The 21,707-nt window shown below is 36.4% G+C and overlaps 2 protein-coding genes across 3 annotated transcripts in view; one reads left to right on the top strand and one right to left on the bottom strand.

The window, feature by feature from the left end:
• LOC135219403 (uncharacterized) overlaps window positions 1-8,773 on the bottom strand; it is a 38,469-nt gene extending 29,696 nt beyond the window's left edge. Inside the window, exon 1 of the mRNA XM_064256153.1 lies at window positions 8,627-8,773. Within this exon, the coding sequence (XP_064112223.1) occupies window positions 8,627-8,648 (22 nt within the window). The 5' untranslated portion in view covers window positions 8,649-8,773. The remainder of the gene's footprint in view (window positions 1-8,626) is intronic.
• LOC135219402 (UDP-glycosyltransferase UGT5-like) overlaps window positions 1-19,772 on the top strand; it is a 24,546-nt gene extending 4,774 nt beyond the window's left edge. Inside the window, exons 3-8 of one of the 2 annotated variants that reach the window (XM_064256150.1) lie at window positions 951-1,124; window positions 1,539-1,769; window positions 2,269-2,433; window positions 12,501-12,723; window positions 14,569-14,788; window positions 16,840-19,772. In XM_064256150.1, the coding sequence (XP_064112220.1) occupies window positions 951-1,124; window positions 1,539-1,769; window positions 2,269-2,433; window positions 12,501-12,723; window positions 14,569-14,788; window positions 16,840-17,140 (1,314 nt within the window). In that variant the 3' untranslated portion in view covers window positions 17,141-19,772. Of the gene's footprint in view, window positions 1-869; window positions 1,125-1,538; window positions 1,770-2,268; window positions 2,434-12,500; window positions 12,724-14,568; window positions 14,789-16,839 lie in introns of both variants that reach the window. The other variant, XM_064256149.1, reaches the window with a different exon arrangement.
• Window positions 19,773-21,707: the final 1,935 nt, after the last annotated feature.

Here is a 21,707-nt window from a genome sequence, read left to right as displayed (position 1 = left end):
CGACCTATTTCCTTTTACATATTCATTATCCGTCCCTCGCATGTTGAAGCCGAATAATCCAATAAACGAGAGGGAAGACTGGCAAATATATATGTGTGTGTGTGTGCAATTTACGCATTTCCCATATTTTTACAATAGATATAAGCATAACATATACATAATATATCATATATATATATATATATCTAGATAATAATAATAATATATATATATATAATGTATATAATATATGATATATAATATTATATTAATTATATATGCATAAGTATATTATTATAATTGTTATGGGAAATGCGTAAATTGCACACACACACACACATATATATATAATATATATATATATATATATATATATATATATATATATATATATATATATATATATATATATATATTTGCATAACAAAGGCAACTTGTTCTGGTGATACGAGTTTGCTTATCTAACATCAATTTTCATTACGGATTTCCATCATTATGTATAAGGAGAAACGCGACCTATTTCCTTTTACATATTCATTATCCGTCCCTCGCATGTTGAAGCCGAATAATCCAATAAACGAGAGGGAAGACTGGCAAACGAAGTTCTCTCCTCTGCTTTGCAAGCAAATGTACTCATAAGTGCAATCAACACTTGCGTTAACGTGTCTCAAATTAATGCTGAACTGATATATCTTATTATAATTTACATGTAAACGACTGATGTTACCTATGATTCAAAGGAGAAGTTACGTATATCTTCTGTAATACTTTTTGTATAACTTGTTGTTCAAGGTTTGGTTAAATCATTCGTAACTGATGACGTCTCGTGTCTCTGGAATTGCTGTAGTGCTTGATACATGAGGAAGGAAACTTTGCATCTACACTTTCAGGTCGAGCTCTTGGTCAACCACCCACCGAAGTCCAAACACCCTAATGTCAAAGAGATCTACCATGGCCTCCCTCACTTTCAGGAAGATAAGTTCCAGCTCTTTTCTGCCCGCGATCACCCTTGGGAAGTATTTGAACTTGTCATGGAAGGAACGCCAAAAATGACCAGAGAATTATATAAACTGCCTGAAGTAATGGCGCTCTACAAACGTCGGAAGGAATTTCATCTGATCATAGTCGATAATTTTTATAACCAGGTTTGTTGAGATTCCTCATATTCAGTGTAGTTACTGTGTATTATTACCAGAAGGTCAATATTTCTGATGGATTTCTGGAGAAAAAAAAAATCATCCTCCATTCTACTTTGTAAATACAGCAAAATTGCTTTTGATTTTACTTTTCTCCTACGGTCTTCTGTAACAGATTCAAAGCAGTCATGTGATAATTCAGGAAACAGTAGGCAACCCTCGGAAGAAATCATTCTACTTCTCCGCCATTGTTGCATTCATGTCCTCTCCAAAGCTGCAGAATCGCCAGAGATGACCTTCTAGATATGATATGGTAGAGCTTTTTCATACCAAGAATACAGATAAAATACATAAGCAGACCTAAACTGCAATCTGTGTGTGTGCTATGACCAAAACTTAACTAAACGTGAATTCTCTCCGCAGATGATGTTTCCTTTCGCACATGAAATTCCTTTAGCAATAATGGTAGCTTCAGGTGTCGAACCCCTTCAGAGCGCAGTCATGGGAAACATCATCAATCCTTCTTACGTACCAAATAGGCAGGTAATACTTCCTCAGCCGATGGGTCTTTGGCAGAGGGCCATCAACACCGCAGTCCACTTCATGGCTGGCATTATCAAGTACTACATCATTCTCCCAAAGATACAGGCTGAGGTAAAATATAGATTAATAAATGACTCGGTGGAAATGGGGCGCTACTACTACTTCTCAAAACTCCACCAAGGCTGAGGGGTCCCTCCCCCCACAAAGACCCCTTAATGGGAGCCGGATCTTTCCCAAAATCCAACCACTTTCTGCCAGTCAAGTCACAAGGCCCACCCACCTTTGACAAATTCTTGTTAAATCTACGTATGAATTTTTACATAACACTTTTAAAATGGACAAACAACAGTCAAACAGAACCGAAAACACGACCTCCTTGGCTGAGGCTTTCTGGTTTTTCATGTTAAAATAGTCAATTTGTCTCAGGATTCTTATACATTTTGAATACTACTTGAAATATTTACTCATTTGGGTTTATTAATATATTTGTTTATGTGATAACTTTAGCTTCAGTTATTGTAAAGACTTAATTTTCTCCGAATTTTAGCTGCAGCTTCTAAGTCTATGCCATTATTTTCCCAACATTCAGAGATATATTCTTTTTTATCAGGTCTCTTCAGTCCTTCCAGATGTTCCTCCTCTAGAAGAGATAGAAAAGAATCAGAGTTTGGTTTTGCTGAATTATTGTCCATCTTTCGACGTTACACTGCCTCTGCTTCCTTCACAAGTCGATATTGGATGCCTCCATTGTCATCCTGGCCTGCCGCTGCCTGAGGTTAGTCATGATTTCTGAGGCTGTTAAATAAGTTTATGTGGGCTCATACATATCTGTGGGCATTAGTAAATTGCTAAGAGAACACAGTCTGATACCCGAGGTCCCAAGTTTGAAACCGAGTATAGCCAGTGTCAAGAGAGGTTGCAGTATAAACGTAGTGTGTCGTTTTAATAAGTAAAGAACGAAAGATAGGCAACATCATGAAGAAAACACTATTAAGTTTAAAAGCAAGAAATATCAAAGTCACATACATACTCAGTCTCGTGTGAATAAACTTTATACCTTTACTGAAATGGCATTCAGTTGTAAAAGAACATAATAGTTAAATTGCCAATTTTGCATTCCTTTGCTTACACATGAGCCATAGGTTCAGCTGTTACTTCCACAATACTCTATATCGACTGCATTACCCAGATCTTCCAATTTTTACTGAGAGTCACGGTAATCTTTTCGTAATATCTGTTGCCTTCTGTACGTGAAGTGTTTTTTAAGATTTTCCCCTCCATACTTTCCTAATTTTTTAAGGTCTCATCTGCATAATCCCTAAATGCTCTGTTCTCATGGTTAAAATTCCTATCATATTCTTATTCTAGCTATTCATTTTTTCATATTTTATACTTTGTCATAATTTCTCAATGGATACCTTTTGCATAAGTGAGCTGTTGCTTCTTGGGTGTTCATTTCAAAGTTAGTTAAATATGGATTAAGTTTTTGAAATAAAGAATTTTGATGTTACACTCCAGTCTATTTCTCCCGCGCTTGCTGTAAAACAACCTCCATTCCCATATGGTAGATACATTTAGCTCTCCCCAGACTAGGCACTGCCTCTGTTTCTGTTGTTATACTATTTATGTTATCAAATCTTTAATAGACTGTTACTTAATACCAAGTGAACAACTTTTTCCCTTTCTCTCTTTCAGTCTACCTTCACTCTTTCTTCCGTTTATTCTCGTATCCTATTTTTTTATATAAATATAATCAGGATCATACGTCACTAAAAACAAAGATTTCTTCGCTAGTTTTTGAAATATCTAATCTCTGTCACTTTAATCATTACTCTTTCTCAGATTCGCTCCTGAATTATACTTCTAATTTTACCGTCTAGAAAATGATCGTCTCGTCTTTCCTTCCATTTACTTCACCCTGCCATCTTACCACTCGGTCCACTAAACGGGCCTTCCTCTTCTGCAGAGAATGTATTCACTATTTGTCATGCTTGTAATTATTTCGCTGTCAAAGGAGAAACTCACAATTACTACACATCATCCTTTGCTCGGTTTACGCTGAAAACGTTTTTTTATTCTGCTATGAGCTCCTGAAGCCTCATTTTTTAAATTATATCATTTTTCCTCTATCCAGACAACCCGCGCCATAGTTCAGAAATCATATTCGGCTGCCACCCGGAGTCCTTCCATTGGCCCTCCCTTGATTTATTTTGTCTGTCAAGGTGCCTAAGAGATGTATCTCACGGGCGATTTCTTTTACAATCGTGAGATTCCTTGTGACCAATAAAAGCATCATAATTCTCACAAAGGGTGAATCGGTTTTCACCTTTAGGGGTAAACACAATTGTATTTAATATGGAAGCAAATGGATTCGATGAAAGGCGGTTACAGAGTCGTTCCCGAAAAGGCTATACAGGTCCTTTGGCAACAAGGTTAGATAAATATTCAAATAAAGCCATTCGCCTAATATTGTCTGTTTCGTATTTATGCCATCAGTTAGAGCCTCATACATACTGGAAATATGGTAGTTTTTAGTAAAGTACCCAGAACATGGTACCCTAATTTTCAGAAGTTTTTCCAAATTCTGTTTCTTTTCGACACTCAGTACTGAAAACCTTTGTTCTAGATAATATAAGTTTTCTTTTACAAATTAATCTTACCTCTATTTTGTTGATTCATTTGTATTTGCTGTCAACTAGTGTCAGGTGCCGGACGGTCCCTCCCATTTTCTTCCTACTTAAGCAGAAGTGTCCCAGTTTTAAGCTACCATGTGGCAAATCTAAGCTACTTCAGTTTTTCAACAGATAGTGCCTTCATTTCTATAGAATTTAGCAACATGAAGTTGAAAGGTAGCAGAGGTGATTTCATGTAACGATGTCTTTACGGTAATAGCAATTCTATTGTTTTCTTCAATGCAACATTTATTAATAATCCCATAAATTTATGCACGACATCCCAGTCTGCTACCACCTATCTCAAATTCCCTTTTATAACTTCTTATGCACACATTTCCTTCCAATCGCTGTTTCCCTGCCTTTCAGATTTCACACTGAATAATGCCTTATTTTCACTTCATTAATCTTCCCAATATTCCATATGTTGTCGATAATTTCTATTATATTGTCACTTTCTATTTTTGTCTTTAATCCGATTTTAAAGAACAGGCTGCATACTACGAGTAACCGTATCACTTCACCCCAAAAGAAGTACCCATATTCCGGAATAATTTCTTTGAACCACAAAGATGTAAATTAGGGTTTCCAGAAAAAGGACAATTTATACCTTGACCATTTTCTGCTTCTTATATTGTTGTTATTTTTTCATGCTCGTTTATTTCACTGTATTTACGCTAATAAACATTCGTAAGTTTTCTTTTACTCTTCTGATCTCCTTTTAGCGATGTCCGAGCATAATTTTGGGCTCTATTACACATTCAGATCTTCTTAATAATGATCTGTCTATATACCATTTCAAGAGTTTTTCATCTGCCTCTAATAAAAAATAAAAGAAACCCTTTTAATTATTATAAGCCTTTAGAAAGAATACATTTCCATGGAATCATTATCCATTAAGCTTCATTTTAACTCACGTCTGGAGGATACATTCTTTTCACTTTAAGTAAGATGCTATTTAACCCCATTTCCAAAGGACCTGTATAGCTTTATCGGGAACGACTCTATAACCGCCTTTCATCGAATCCATTTGCTTCCAATGTCCCCAAAATGTTCCTCTCCCATCAAAACCTTCACTTATTATTATTATTGTTATTATTATAATTATTATTATTAAGTGAATCCATATCAGTATGCCTTGATATTGTTATTAAAAAATATAAAAAGCAGAAAGCTTTCGATGACCTGCACGGTCCGGCTTGTCAATCTGATTGACAAGAAGGACCGTAGATTTACTTTTCCATTTTATTGACTCGTGTGATTATGAGTTTTCTTTGGATTATTATTATTATTATTATTATTATTATTATTATTATTATTATTATTATTATTATTATTATTATTATTTTATTGGAAAAGTAAATCCACAGTAATATGTCTGATCTGTTATTTAAAATACAAAGCAGAGAGCTTTCGAAGACCTGCACGGTCCTCCTTGTCAATCTGAATACAATTACTAACAGTGACCATACAAGAACTCTGTTTTTTGACTAGTTTAAAAATAGCCTGTTTGATGGTGTAGTTGGCTCTTCACGTTATCCCCTCGTTCTCCAACGGCAAACCAGCTAATCGCCTAGATCTTCGAAGTGGCGGTTCGTCTCTTGAATCGTTTGATGTGTTGTCCATAGCAGCTTGGGCGCCTGCAACTAGGGACACGGGATGGGTCTCTGTTACCTGAACGAAAGAAGATGAGGCAGCGGCAGTATCAGAGGTGGCTAGATTATTGGTGTTATTACCATGCAACCTATATCTGTTATAATCTCTGATAAACTGACAACAAATTATTTCATTTAAAATAAAATCTTCTTGCGTAAAGGCTTTATTGCCTTCCATAGAGAGACCCCTGTTAATAATTGCTCCTTCAACTAACCTTCTAATACCTGTATCCTTACTATTGAAAATTACTTTTGACTCGTTCCAATTAATGCGGTGATCGTCATTTAAACTATGAGAGACTAGTGCATTATTCTCAGCATGCAAATTATAAGCTCTTTTGTGTTCATTGATTCTGATTGGTAGTCCCCTCCCACTTTCTCCGTAATATTTCTTATCGCAATCCAGACAAGGTATTTCATAAACACCAATTTCTTTGTTAAAGCTTTGGTTGGAGTTATTATTTTGCATGAGACAGCCTTTGAGTGTATTCTTATAGTTGAATACCAAGTTGACCTTTTCTTCACCTTTTTCATTTACTGTTTTTCTAATATTATGTAAGTTGGGATTAAATGGTAAGGTTAGATACTTTTTTGATTCTTTTTTGTATTCATATTGACTTTTTATATAGAAAATCCTTTTGGCTTTAGTGAAGGCATTATTTATGAAATTTTCTGGATAGCATAATTTTCCAAAAACTTCTTTTATATGATTAAATTCGCTGTCAATATATTCAGGATCACATATTTTCAAGGCTCTTAGGATGAAATTTATCATTATATTTTGCTTTACTTCATTATTATGAAAAGAATAGAAGTGGACATAAGTTTCAGCATTAGTCACTTTTCTGTAAACACTAAATTTAAAACTAAATGTAATAGGGTCATGGTATACCAAAACATCCAGAAAGGGCAGCTTATTTTCTACTTCATATTCTACTGTAAATTGAATGGAAGGTAGTATGCTATTGGCAAATCTCAAAAACTGTTCGAAGTCTATTTGATTACCTTGGAAAATTACGAAGACATCGTCGACATATCTGACCCAAATGAGTGGTTTTAGATTTGGATCACATTTGGAGAGGATTTCAGTTTCTACAAATTCCATTTAATCCCAACTTACATAATATTAGAAAAACAGTAAATGAAAAAGGTGAAGAAAAGGTCAACTTGGTATTCAACTATAAGAATACACTCAAAGGCTGTCTCATGCAAAATAATAACTCCAACCAAAGCTTTAACAAAGAAATTGGTGTTTATGAAATACCTTGTCTGGATTGCGATAAGAAATATTACGGAGAAAGTGGGAGGGGACTACCAATCAGAATCAATGAACACAAAAGAGCTTATAATTTGCATGCTGAGAATAATGCACTAGTCTCTCATAGTTTAAATGACGATCACCGCATTAATTGGAACGAGTCAAAAGTAATTTTCAATAGTAAGGATACAGGTATTAGAAGGTTAGTTGAAGGAGCAATTATTAACAGGGGTCTCTCTATGGAAGGCAATAAAGCCTTTACGCAAGAAGATTTTATTTTAAATGAAATAATTTGTTGTCAGTTTATCAGAGATTATAACAGATATAGGTTGCATGGTAATAACACCAATAATCTAGCCACCTCTGATACTGCCGCTGCCTCATCTTCTTTCGTTCAGGTAACAGAGACCCATCCCGTGTCCCTAGTTGCAGGCGCCCAAGCTGCTATGGACAACACATCAAACGATTCAAGAGACGAACCGCCACTTCGAAGATCTAGGCGATTAGCTGGTTTGCCGTTGGAGAACGAGGGGATAACGTGAAGAGCCAACTACATCATCAAACAGGCTTTTTTTAAACTAGTCAAAAAACAGAGTTCTTGTATGGTCACTGTTAGTAATTGTATTCAGATTGACAAGGAGGACCGTGCAGGTCTTCGAAAGCTCTCTGCTTTGTATTTTAAATAACAGATCAGACATATTACTGTGGATTTACTTTTCCATTTTATTTTATTAACTCATGTGATTATGAGGTTTCTTTGGATTATTATTATTATTATTATTATCATATTTTTATTATTATTATTATTATTATTATTACAAGACGATGTGTAACCCTAGTTCGGGAATCAAATGCTACAAGCCTAAGGATTCTAGTTAGGGTAAATAGCCCAGCACACAAAAGGAGAATGAAAACCCCAATAAAAAAACAAATAAGATAGAAAACAAATAAGATTAGCCCTGGTCAGGTAACGGTAATTTGCGTTACCTATTAAGGTAACTCTGGGCATATATGACCGGCCGTAAAAAATGTTTTTATAACATATTTTCCACTAAGTTGTAAAGACAATTAGGGTTTGTCTTATTGGTTTCAACAACCCTTAATGCTACTCAGGTGTTTAATTCAAACAAAGAATGAAAAAAATATTTATAATAAATATCTAAAAAAATAAGCATGATTTTCTAATCACTTACAGTAAAAAACTTCCAGAAATTCACAAAATTCACAGAATTCAAATATTTACAAAATCTTCACATGACTTCATCCACCTGGTGGTGTCTTGAGCAAAGGAGTAAATCATTCAGAAAAGTTGTATGAAAATATCAATAATGACAATTACACTATAATCAATTATATAAAAACTGTGACTTTCACTATACTGACGTGCAACGGACGGGTGGGTCATAAATGACCGGTATACTCATGAAAAACGTTTTGTGGCGTCGAGGTGAACAGAGCAGCAGCTATAGAAGGTCCGACATCTGCAAGAGCGCATGCTCAGCTGTCAGTGTCGATTCACGGGCTAACTTTTTGACTAATGGGAAACCCAATTGCGCAGTTCTTAAAAGACGCGTTTTTGCGCAGCTTCATGGTTATTTATTCCCAGCGTTACCTCTCCAGGGTTAGATAACAAAAGTTAAATAAAGAAGACAGATTAGATAAAGAAGATTAAGATTCATGTCAGCTGCTCAGTGAAACAGAATTTGTGATGATAATAATAATAATAATAATAATAATAATAATAATAATAATAATAATAATAATAATAATAATAATAATAATAATAGGGAAAAACTCCCTATCACGAGAGTATATATAATGTTCTAAAGGGTCCACAATAATACAACGTGTAAAAAGTCCGTGTATAATTTTGAAGACTACAGAAAACTTTCGTCGAAAGCTTTCTCTAAAGTCTTCAAAATTATACACGGACTTTTTACACGTTGTATTATTGTGGACCCTTTAGAACAAAATAATAATAATAATGTTGTAAAGGGTCCACAATAATACAAGTGTTAAGAGTACGTGTATAATTTTTAAGACTACAGAAAGCTTTTGAACCCTTCTCTGGGTTCATCTTCAGTCCAAATGAACGATAAGTTACAACATGTACAGAATTAAATTTAAAATCAAGAGTCGTTGAAGATCGTTGACAGCGGTCGTTAGCTCGTTAATGGGCCAGGTAAAGAAAGAGGTCAGTTAACTCCAACTAGGTGATATGTTAACTGCCCTCTCTCTTCACCTGGCCCATTAACGAGCTAACGACCGCTGTCAACGGTCTTCAACGACTCTTGATTATAAATTTAATTCTGTACATGTTGTAACTTATTGTTCATTTGGACTGAAGATGAACCCAGGGAAGGGTTCGAAAGCTTTCTGTAAAGTCTTAAAAATTATACATGGACTCTTAACTCTTTGTATTATTGTGGACCCTTTACAACATTATATATACTCTCGCCATAGAGAGTTTTTCCCTAATGATAATAATAATAATAATAATAATAATAATAATAATAATAAATCTTATTTCAGCTACAGAATAACTCATATCGTTATGTAGTTTGACCACTGCAGGTATAAAACGTCTGGAAAAGCGTAAGGTACTGATTCTCGCAGAACCAAATAATTAGCTTTTAGTGAACTTGGAAGCTCTGACAGCATAGGCCGATCAGAGTAATAAAATATAGTATACCGCTTCCCCAGTGAGCTAACTGAATGACAGTATCATACAATAATGTGCGTAATGTCTGTCTGTCTGTCTGTCTGTCTGTTTGTCTGTCATTCAATCACGGCCAAACGGCTGGTCAGATGGGCATGAAATTTGGCAGGGTTATGGTAGGGACCCCTAAGATGGTTTGTAATGGGGTTTCATCCAACCTACCCCCCTCCTTTGTAGGGGGTGGGGGTGAGAAGGGATTCCCTGAAATGGAGCTGTTTCTGGCCGTGAAACGAGGCTGGTTATACCCATAGACTTAGTTACTTTACGATTTTTCATACATAATTTCTGTATAAGTAACCCGGAGAAAGTCACGAATATTTCAGCTCGGACACAATAGAAGATGAAAATCCATCGGGACTGCCAGTGCACAAAATAACGTTGAAAAAGTACTGCTCGGTAATGTTGCTTCGGAATTTCGATCCTGCCAATGGACATAATAAAAAGGAAACTGACAAGTTCCTACTTTCTACTCTTTTTGGGAAGACACAGGATCATAAGTGCATTTATCAGTAGCCATAACGCACTGACATACAAGTTGCGTCTTTGCAGTAACATAATGAAAAGAAAGATACTTTATTATTTGTATCACCGTGCAAAGTAATTGACAAACAAACGAACCAATTAAGAGCCCTGTTCCGTTAAATGAAAGTCACCGACAAAAGAGAGAGAGAGAGAGAGAGAGAGAGAGAGAGAGAGAGCTATTTGACGACATTAATGCACTACAATTTTATCATTCTGTCTTGCTATCGAAAAATGAAAGAGAGAAAGAGAGAGGAGATAATTTGTGATTTGAGAGCTAAGTAATCCGATAATCCCATCACCGTCTTCGTTACTTGACTTACATTGAGAGAGAGAGAGAGAGAGAGAGAGAGAGAGAGAGAGAGAGAATCATTAAAAGAGGGTAAACAATAATGAATACGAACTTCTTTACGTTCATTGATCGTCCCTTCACTTACTTTAAGAGAGAGAGAGAGAGAGAGAGAGAGAGAGAGAGAGAGAGAATATCATTAAAAGAGTGGAAACAACAATGTATAAGAATTGCTCTGCCTTCAGTGATCGTCCCTTGAATTACATTATGAGAGAGAGAGAGAGAGAGAGAGAGAGAGAGAGAGAGAGAGAGAGAGGCTATTCGTGTAATTGCCCTTATTTTAATATTGCTGAACAAATAGTACATATAGATTTTTCACTTCTGCACCCGTATTTTATCACCCATCGTAGATGAGTAAGTTTGCTAGTCAGAAAGTAATATTACGATCAGAATAAGAAATTTGATAGAACTAATTTGTTAGCCAGCAATCTTAAGTGTGAGTCATGTGCATCAGTATACCGATTTTTGTGCAATTCTTATGCACTTAGTCTTCCTCTTCCATCATGAGCATCGTAATAAAAATAACTTATTATAACATGTACCAACACAAAAAGTTTATTTCACATTCCTTTTGAGTTCAGCTTTCCCACTATGACCTACCCTTATTTTACATGCCTTAATAGTCTCCTTAACTAAATTTTCATGCCCTAGTGAGACCTTTCACATTAAGAACTTCATTATTCTTTATTGTATGTTAGGTGGAACGTTGTACAACAGGTCCTCACCCAGGTCTTCTTGGCAGTGAAAGACATAGTATTCCTCCCTCAAGTAAGAAAATAATCTAAAAACATATAGTTATTTTTCACATGGGTATGTTCACTTCCTGTTGTTGTTGTTGTTGTTGTTTTTTACTGAAATGATCACATGCTTCAGTGATAGGGAAAAGTGTGGGCTGGTTGGGGGTTGGGTGTTGGGGCGACTCAGACGGTGTCTTACATTTTTACCATATTCCAAGTTTCGTGAAAAATTAAGAAACTTTGAAGATTGAACGTCTTCAGTTGTAACATAGGACGTATAATGGATTACTTTCAACGGAGCAACTTTGAAGGTTGTGCGAAATAGATGACTTGAGAATAACTACAGTGAACCTATGCTTAAAAATTCATACTTGTAACATCTACAAAACTCTGACTTCCTGCCAGCTAGTAGTTTAATGACAGGATTTTTGGGTCACTTTGTAATTTTGGTTCGAAGTTGCTTTTCGTTCATAAAAAGAACGTGGCTCATTTCATTGTCAGTTGTAATATGATGGAGAGTGTGCGTTTTCTCGAATCTCTTTTCATTCGTCCCCCATTTAATTGATCCTTTGCTGAGACATTGCAAACTGTCTTCCCATTATACTTCCTCGCAGGGAGGTAGTGCCTTCAGTGCACCTCATGCGCTGCATTGTAGGCATTACTCAAGGTTCTTTGCAGCGTGCCATCGGCCCCTAGATGCAACTTCTTTCATTCCTTTTACTCTACCTCCTTTCATAATATCTTTCTTCCATCTGTCTTTCCACCCTCTCCTAACAACTGATTCACAGTGCAAATGCCTAGTTTTCCTCCTGGTACACCTTTCAAACCTTTAATCGTCACTTTCCGTTTCAGCGTTTATTTACATCATGGGCCCCAGTAATCGGCCTTTGGCTTAAATTCTACATTCAATTCAAATCCCATTATACTTAAAAGGAACTCGAAGAATGGATAAACGGAGCTGGAGAGCCAGGCGTCATCTACTTCAGCCTTGGCAGTGTTGCACGAGGGACCTCATTGCCAGGCCCCTGGCGCGAAACCTTCGTCCAAGTGTTCGCGAGACTAGAGCAGAGAATCATTTGGAAACACGAGACGGAAATCCCCGGCGCTCCTGATAACGTTTTCACCAAGAATTGGTTGCCACAGCAGGATTTGCTAGGTAAGCTCTCCAAGACATGTCACTGGTTTCAAAATATGTCACGATATGTCAGGTGCCTTCAGATACAATTGCTTGTTATATTCTCTTATTTTTCTTTCAGTTTGGGGTGCAGAATTGCATATGCACCAATCGATATCTTACCTGGCAGCAGCACATTCCTGTCAATATCCGATTTTTCCAAGCGCAGTAGTTAGGTATTTTCCCCTAAAATTCGTTAAAGACATTCTCTTGTTTACTTGGACGAAGATCATCATACCAGTGAATGAAAATGAAACGGTGGTGGATTAGACTCAAGTATTAATGTGTAACAATCGAATTCCTAAATATCTCAAGAGGCGTTTGTTAACATCTCACTGAGAAATCTCTGTCAATTTCCTTCAAAGAATATTTGAATGAAAAATATTCACTGTGATTCGGATTGTGAGGTGTTTTCCTAAAAGTCTAGCAAAATAAATAGATAAACAAATGAATAAATGGAAATAGAATTCAGCTTTGGTTACTCCAGAGAGATATAGGTCAGGTATGTAAGCTGCAGCGAGACTGAATATTCTACTCTCCTGGACCTTCTCGTACCCTGTGGACTCAACCACGGCCCTGTTGGGTAAAACCCGAGAAATGTCATCCTTCCCTTTTTCTCTGACTCGTTTCTATTTAATCATTTTTTTCTTTTTAAGGGTTGGGATTAGATGCATTCCATAAAAGCTGTTCGCGAAGATCTACGTAGTAATTAAACAAATGGAAGCAGCTTTATAGATAATAATACAAAAATAATGGAAAAGAATTTCAAATTATATAATAAATGTGAAAACAAAAAACAATATTTTGTTGCGCTTGATTCTGGGTCAAAACTGTCGGGCCACCTTTAGACATAACAAATCTTGTTCACTTGGACATCAGATTATCATTTTTAATGGCTAGATTTTTTTCCTTCGCATGTGCGTACAACAATTAATCTGCCGCGAAATTTTTCTCATAACTCCGCAGTCTCTCATGTTAAATGAAGAAAAAATGCATCATCCTGAATGACGTTTAAATCACAGTATGATGCTATTTTCATTGTAATATGCTTGATATTTATATACATGTGTGTTGGTTTCATAGCCGTTCTAAGTGTATCTATGATTACAGAATATAAAAAATAAAAGATGACTGAAGAAAATTAGATTAAATATGGCACCACAGTATTTCACGATTTCTTTTCTTGTTTACTTTGATTTTTTTTATTAAAATATCTTAGTAAATATAGCACACAATGAATTAACAGTTAATATAGAGAATGTTCAAATTTTAAAAAGAAGTGTGAAGTACAACCACTCGTATAACCTACATGAATCTATACTGATTTATTCAACTAAAATCAATCTTCCAAATTGGCTAACCGCCTTGCAACTTTAAAAATAGTTGGTCAATCTAATAATTCCTGAATATTCTGGATTCATAGAAAAGCGTGCTTTATGGACGGCCAGGAAAGCCCCGCTCTAAAACATTTTCCCTGTTTTAGGAGGTTGTACAAACATCAGCATTTCCGAGGCCTTCGCCACGAACGATACTTTTTAAAATAACTAGTTTTAGCTGCGGGGTAATTTCAGGCCCTTGTTTTTTATTTTTTGTTCGCGTTTTCCAGTTTAAATGATGTTTATTACTCTTCCTACCGGTACTGGTTATGTTTCAAATATTTGATAGAACAAGAAAGTCTCTGTTCGCGCAGCTTTGACTCGTTTCCTTTGACATAAAGGTATTAAATGCGGTTGAAGTAGCTCAGGAAGCTTTTACTTGAAACACTCTCAACCACCTTACGCGGATCGCTTTGATTCTCCGCCAGTCCTGACCGAAGTATCTTTTCAGCTCATCCGCAGGTGAAGCTGTTTATCAGTCACGCAGGAATGCTGAGCACTCAAGAGGCTGTCTATCACGCTACGCCAGTATTGGCGATTCCTATACTTGCTGATCAACCGAGCAATGCCCACCTTGTCCATATGGCTGAACTTGGCATACGCATGGATTGGGAGGACATCACTGAAGACTCTCTCTTCGACACAATAAAAGCCATCTTAAATAGCCAAATGTGAGTAACAATGTTTGACATTCATTCGTATATAGAAATCATCTTACATATTGCCATATAACCATCACTTACTGCACTGCTGTTGTAAATCAATTTTGAAAGTGTTATTTCTAAGTAATGATTAATGTTGAGACGGCAGTATAAAATAGGTAACGGAGCAACTCAGTCCTCTCGTATGTTTGAAAAAGTTCATTTCATAATTACAATCCTGTAGGAAAATATAATGGGACTCTGTGTGTGTGTGTGTGTGTGTGTGTGTGTGTGTGTGTGTGTGGGAGAGAGAGAGAGAGAGAGAGAGAGAGAGAGAGTGAGAGAGAGAGAGAGAGAGAGAGAAGCAAATAACTCATGAAATCGCGAAAATGCGAGTGTAGAGATGCTGTAAGAAGAGACTGCAGTACCATGTCGATGAGTAGGTTTTGAAATGTCGACAATAGAGGACAGAAGGGACACGTGTCTGAATTCTGCAAGAGTAGAAGGGGCGGGTGAACATGAAAACACATGTGAAACTGACTTCCGGGTACATCAGGAGGGCAACTGAAATGTTTCATAAGACAAAGGAGTTGATGGGATCACAAAGGAGATGTCGTGGAGTGGTGCGCATATGTGTGGCTAACTGAGTGTGTGAAAGGAGTTTGTGAAAGAGTTAAATAGAAATAAAGGTAAAAAAGAGCAATTCCTCTTTTCTTTACAGTAGGGGAGATCTTTTAATTATTACATGGGAATAATTGTACTTGGGTTGTGTGAATAGGTATATAGTAGGCTTTTGATAGAGACTGAAAACGTAAAACAGAAAACGAAATTATCTAGTTGGGAACAGCATTGCTTGTTTAGATAAAAAAAAAAAAAAAAAAAAAAAAAAAACAAAAAAAAAAAAAAAAAAAAAAAAAAGAGTGAATATCGAGTATTTTTCTTGAAATACTTAAGTAATGAGTTATAGAGTTAATACAAAACTGTAGAAGTTGATTATTTTAGTTAAATACACTCTTTGGTAGCGTAAAAGCAGACTTGTATCTGAAAATTTCATGAGAATAATCTAAGACCAGAACGTATTCCTGTTTAATATTTTTATATCTGGTGTAATGAGAGTAGTGTGAAAGAGGGCAGGAGATTTACATGCAAGTTTGTGGAATAAGCAAATATGTCCTAAATGGAGTGAGGAGTGGATAATGTTCACAGAAGATACAACGATGACATGCGACAAGGAATAGAAGTAGCAGAGACTGAAGAAAATTTTAAAATATAAAAGTCAAAATTGAAAGATGTTAACAGGAATAGTGTTGTAAAGGTCCGAGGTAGTCAGGAAGCTGGGGTGATATATGTAAAATATAGGTGATGTAAAGATGGAAGTGGTTGATTTAAGTAAATATGCTGAGTGATATAAGGATAAGGGAAGTGGGGAGCCACAAAGAGAGGCAAATAAAGGAAATTGACTGGATCTCTGCTAAAGACCTGAGGGTGAGGAGCAATGCTTCATAAGCAAGTCTGATATGTAGTACAATGTGAATGATTTCTAACACCCTTTTTTATGGAGGTAAGGAGTGCATGTTGAGTGAGAATGAAAGGAGAAAGGTAGCAGCAGTGAACATGAATTAGTTGCATGTTATTTATGAGGAAATATGAATTGACAACCAGTGCTCTGAAGATTTTAGGTCGTGTAGAGACAATGGAAGATGAATTGTTAATGCATTCATATTACGGTGATTTTTTGAAGAGTAAGGACGCAGAGAGGTCTAGAATGTACTGGAAAGCTGGAGTCGACGAGATGTAGGATGTGAAGGATTGTAATATCCAGTATCATACTGCAATATTCAGTATCATACAGCAGGTTCAGACTGGTGTATAGCATGAAGATTTGTCATGTATGCAACATCAGTAATTGAATAAGAACAGAAACGAGTTTAGATCTTTGTTCTGGTGTGTAGTATTAATGCTGTCTCTGTTAGAATATGAATTGGAAGAAAGATGAGATTGGACAATACTAATCATATTATTATTATTATTATTATTATTATTATTATTATTATTATTATTATTATTATTATTATTTACAGATATACAGAAAACGTGAAGTCAGCTTCAAAGGTTCTCCGAGATCATCCCTTATCACCTCGAGAGAAAGCTGCCTTCTGGACTGAGTACGTCATCCGCAACAAGGGCGCTCCTCACCTGAGAAGTCCAGCAGCCGGACTTTGGTGGTTCCAGTTACTCTTACTGGATGTTGCTGTGCTTTATGTTCTTATATTGGTCATATTGTTCGTTTCTGTGCGCTGGGTGGTACTTCGCATCTTCAAAAAGAACAGTTCCGGTAAAATTAATAGGAAGTCAAAGAAAAACAAGAATAAATTAAATTAATCTAGATGTACTGTAAACGAAAATTCGTATGGAAAAATGACACTAATAAACAAGAACTGGCATTTTTTACCCAGCAACCGGGTTCCAAGTGATGTAAACTATTGTGGACCCATATGCCAGCTACCATTTGATGAAAATTTCCTGACAGAAATTGAGCTTGCTTACTTGCAAGTTTTTTTAGTGAAAAACTGTATTAAATCATTTTTCGTTACCTCGTAATAGGTCGGTATAAAATGAAAACTCAGAGATCTTGGAACTGGAGTAAGATATGCTCAGATGATAAATATAGGCCATTATAATGTCCATTCTTGATGTTTAGGAATGCGTTTAATGTCTTTATTTATGTCTTTTAGATAGAGTGGTTCGTGGTGGTAAGTTTCTGAATTACCAGTCAAGACTTGGACCATCGGCGGATGGTCTCTCGTTTGTCATTTTATAATAAGTTGTATTCCAATAGAGTTTTTTCATATTCAAAACTGATCTATGAACCATTTTTCATACCTAGATCAACCAGATTCGCTGAACATCAGCACCATTATGCAGTAAATATACGTCGCTGTCGAACTTCTCAGTTCCAGAGGTCTTTTATTCCTCACACCGTTGGACTGTGGAACAATCTCCCTGGGGATGTATTGCAACTGGAGCTTCGAGGGTTCAATCATGGACACAATGCATTGCTACCCTAATTCTGTTCGCTTTGCATTTTGATACTTTTTTGTCTACTATTTTTTCTTTTTATTTTTAGTAAGTGAGCTCTCTCCCTGTATTTCCCTTTACCTCTCTTACTTCATAATACCAAATTCTTTTGAGGCTTGAATTCCAATTCAATGTCCCCTGTAGTCTTGTCCCATGTGAATAGGGTGTATCTTTTGAACAATAACAATATAATAGTAATAAAACAATAAACCCTTCCATTTAATAAGCTGGCTGCTTCCAAGCAAGAGCTCGTTCTGACATGGGATTAGCTTAATCTGACAACTTTAAAAGCATTCATAAAACTACAAATTGAAATAAAATATGCCCGAGAAGGTTGCGACTCTCACAAAAGGAAGAAACTGATAAGGTAAAATGGAAATTCTCTGAAACAAAGCATACAGTATGACTGCGGTCCACCCTGTAATTTTTTCCGTTTTCTATAAATCACAGCACTTAAAAGAAAACTTATATCAAAAATAAATTGGGTAACTACTCTCTGAATGGTTCAATTTTCTGTGAATTAATGTTATTTAGATCTTGAAGTACAAAACAATAATTATGAATTCGTCAGTTTCTGACGATAAATGAGGTAAAACATATTGCTTTCTTACTATAATCGTTCCCCATCCACTTTTGTCCTTGCCGTCGTTCACTGTAGTCTGGATCCTTTTTTTTTTATATGTTTATTTACAACTTCAACTGATAGAGAGAGAGAGAGAGAGAGAGAGAGAGAGAGAGAGAGAGAGAGAGAGAGAGAGAGAGAGAGAGAGAGAGAGAGAGAGAGGTGGGGGGGGGGGGCAACAACCGCCGCTCAGGCTTGCGTCAATCGTCAATCTCTTTCACCATTGGTCTATATTTATATAGCTATAGAATGTAGGTATCTAAGTCTGAGTTTCAAGACGATACGCAGTGCCCTAATGCTTACTTTCTCCACCTATTCTTATATTACCGTTATTTTTTACGGTTTGAGTGCACTTGTTGTGCATAAGCCTTCTTATGTCACTTGAGACAGTAGTGCCTTAATTGTAACAGTCATGATCAGATGGATTTTTATCAGATCTGCTCATGATTGCAAATTCTGTTTACTTGTATTTGTGGTTTTTTATGCATATTCAGAATCACCAATCTAATTTTTTTTTTTTTTTTTTTTTTTTTTTTTTTTTTTACATTCTGGGATTATATTCTGTCGAAAGTTTTGAGTGAAGTTTGGGTTCTACATAGGAGCCTATGCCAAGTTGGAATAATTAAAATAATAGCAATAATTTTTATAATTTTTCTTCTACTATCAATGCTTTATATGCTGTATACTAAATTATGTGCATAAATGAGAACACAGGAGTAATTAAACGTATTTCATTACCTTAAAAAATGCACCTACAAACGGAAAAAAAGTTAAGTGTAATTACTGTATATTGCCGTTTCCAAGGCGTGTTATTGATCTTGCTTGTAACATCTGGTGTGCTTGTTTAGATGTCGTACACTTCAATTTTTCACCTTAAATTTTTCATGTTAATTGCTATTATTGTATTGATATACCGATGCAGTTCATCAGCCCAACTATTTTATACAATCACTCATGTTGCTATGTATATAAGACATAAATATACCTTATTTAATGAAGGCGATAATGACCCTCGAAGGACCCTGTGTCGCGAGTTGCACTTCCACGCCTCTGTAAATCTCTCCCAGTCAAACCAGCCAATGGAAACCCGCTTCCAAATCCCTCCGGTCAAAATCCAACTCTTTCAGCTAATAGAAGAATTGGGAAATGGGAATGTTGGTGGCCTCTGATTGGCTAAAAGAAATATTTGCCAGAACTATTTTTCCGTTTGAAGGGCTCGTTGACGATTCTAGAATCTAGACACGGATGTGGACCGTGGGACAAATATTTTAATGAGATGCCAAAGTCAAGACGAAAGAATAAAGGTAAGGCAGGTTTAGTATAGTTTCCTTTGCGTAATACTGTGGTGGATAGGATAATTACCATTTTGTGCAAGTTACTTTTTATAAACTGTTCATCAAGTGCATTCCATGTCACGTTCGAATATCAAACTCGTGGATCGAGTATGAAGGCTATGCCGTAGTGAGATTCCCTAAATCAGAATGCCCTGGTGTGAAAACTGGAAAGAGGGCAAAGGAGTAAAACTGGTAGTATGCAACTGAGGGAAATCGAAAACTAATTAGTTTTTGCATACGTAAAATATCTAAAATTTTGTCACATTGAAAATCGGCCGAAATGTAGAGGGCTTGTGCGGTTGTGCTTCGCTTTGCTTTTACTTTGCTATGCTCGTTAACAGTAGCTTTTGTTTGGTAAGGCGCATATGTTTTACGTGCAATTCTAGGCAATAACTCCGCACGGACGGCAAGCAACATTCCCGCGAATACGAAAGGCACTAGGGATTGGGGTGTCAAATGTATTTCGCCGCATTTAGTACTGGTCCCTGGGGGTTGATCACAGTCGACCCCCTTAAAAATAACGGTAAATTCTTAATTAGCAACTGAAATACTTTAGGGAACTGTAATTTCCAAAGAAATAGCAGACGCGAAGTCACCTAGATCTACCGTAAAGGATTTCATTGTAAACCAATTATTGCGTGTTGGTTGGGTCACTGGAGATTCCACATGCTTAGATTTTGCGCATAGTGCAGTGATATCCATTGTTTTGGTGAAAAGCAAGTTTTGGTCCAGCTTATAACCATCGATGTTTCTAAATTTGGTGCATAGTAAATATTGAGGCAGTCTATTAAGATTCAAAATTCGTTAGAACTGTGGCAAAGGTTTCCTTGTTTATCGGTGATAAGAGATTTGCTATTGCCGAATTTCCTGTTGCCTCAAGTATCTTGGGAGATAGAGAAGCCATTTGTATATTATCAGGCCTTTGACCGGGGCGCGGGAAATTTACAGAATGTAGATCACTTTTTATCAAGCTTGATTCCTTGTTAAACTTCCAGCGTGGCCTTCCTCTTTGTGATGCTATATGATGTCTATATTGCCGTCACGGTCATACTCGGTAATAAACAAACCAGATAGTTACCAACTGGATGATCACGAAAATTATTCTTTTCCCAACGGTTTTCGTTCTTTGACAACTCTGGGTAGGGTTATCCATTTAAATGACCAATGCCGCGTTTCCTGACTACCTAACTGTTGGACAAAATTGCTGTCGCCAGTTTATAGTTCATAAGAAAACGGAGACAGCTGAAATACTTTTCTATTTACACATTCATGCAAGTTATGCCAACGAGCAGTTTAATTTACATAATTGTGAAGTTGATGTCGCAGTTTTTAAAGAATTTTATTTGTATCATGTTAACCTAAAGTTGTGAATGCCCATGCGGGTCACGTAGCATGCTGATGCCTGCATGTCTTGGGTGGGATATTACATAAAATAGAACGTACGTGGTGCACAAATTCAACCATTTAGGTAAGTTTTCAAATGAGTGTTAGTGAGCAAGTTCGCCTGCCCTTCAGTTGTTAATTTATACCAGCCGAACGGTGAGAACAACTTGACTTGGATATCGGCCGTTACTTCCGTATGAGAAAAATATATAAACTGCATTGAACACAAACTTGTATAAGAAAACTGAGCTCTAGATTCTACTGATTTTGATCCAACATGCCTCGATTCCATCCTTTGATATTTCTGCAGACTTACATAATATCAAGGGGTGCCTCATTTATTGCAACGTGGATCAACAGTAATTGCAATAGGGTTAACACCTTGAAACTGCTCGCCGAAATGGAAATGTGACCATTAACCGGCCCGAAACCAGAATATGACAGTGAAAATTCAACCCTCGGAAAACATCACCAAATAGGTTAGCTGGTAAAGTCTACTGGAGCGTCACATTCTCTTGAAAATCAAAGGAAA

The sequence above is a fragment of the Macrobrachium nipponense genome, chromosome 1 (genome assembly GCF_015104395.2).
Source record: "Macrobrachium nipponense isolate FS-2020 chromosome 1, ASM1510439v2, whole genome shotgun sequence".
Lineage (NCBI taxonomy): Eukaryota > Metazoa > Arthropoda > Malacostraca > Decapoda > Palaemonidae > Macrobrachium > Macrobrachium nipponense.
Note: the sequence above shows the minus strand (reverse complement) of the source record. Positions and strands in the feature narration are given on the sequence as shown.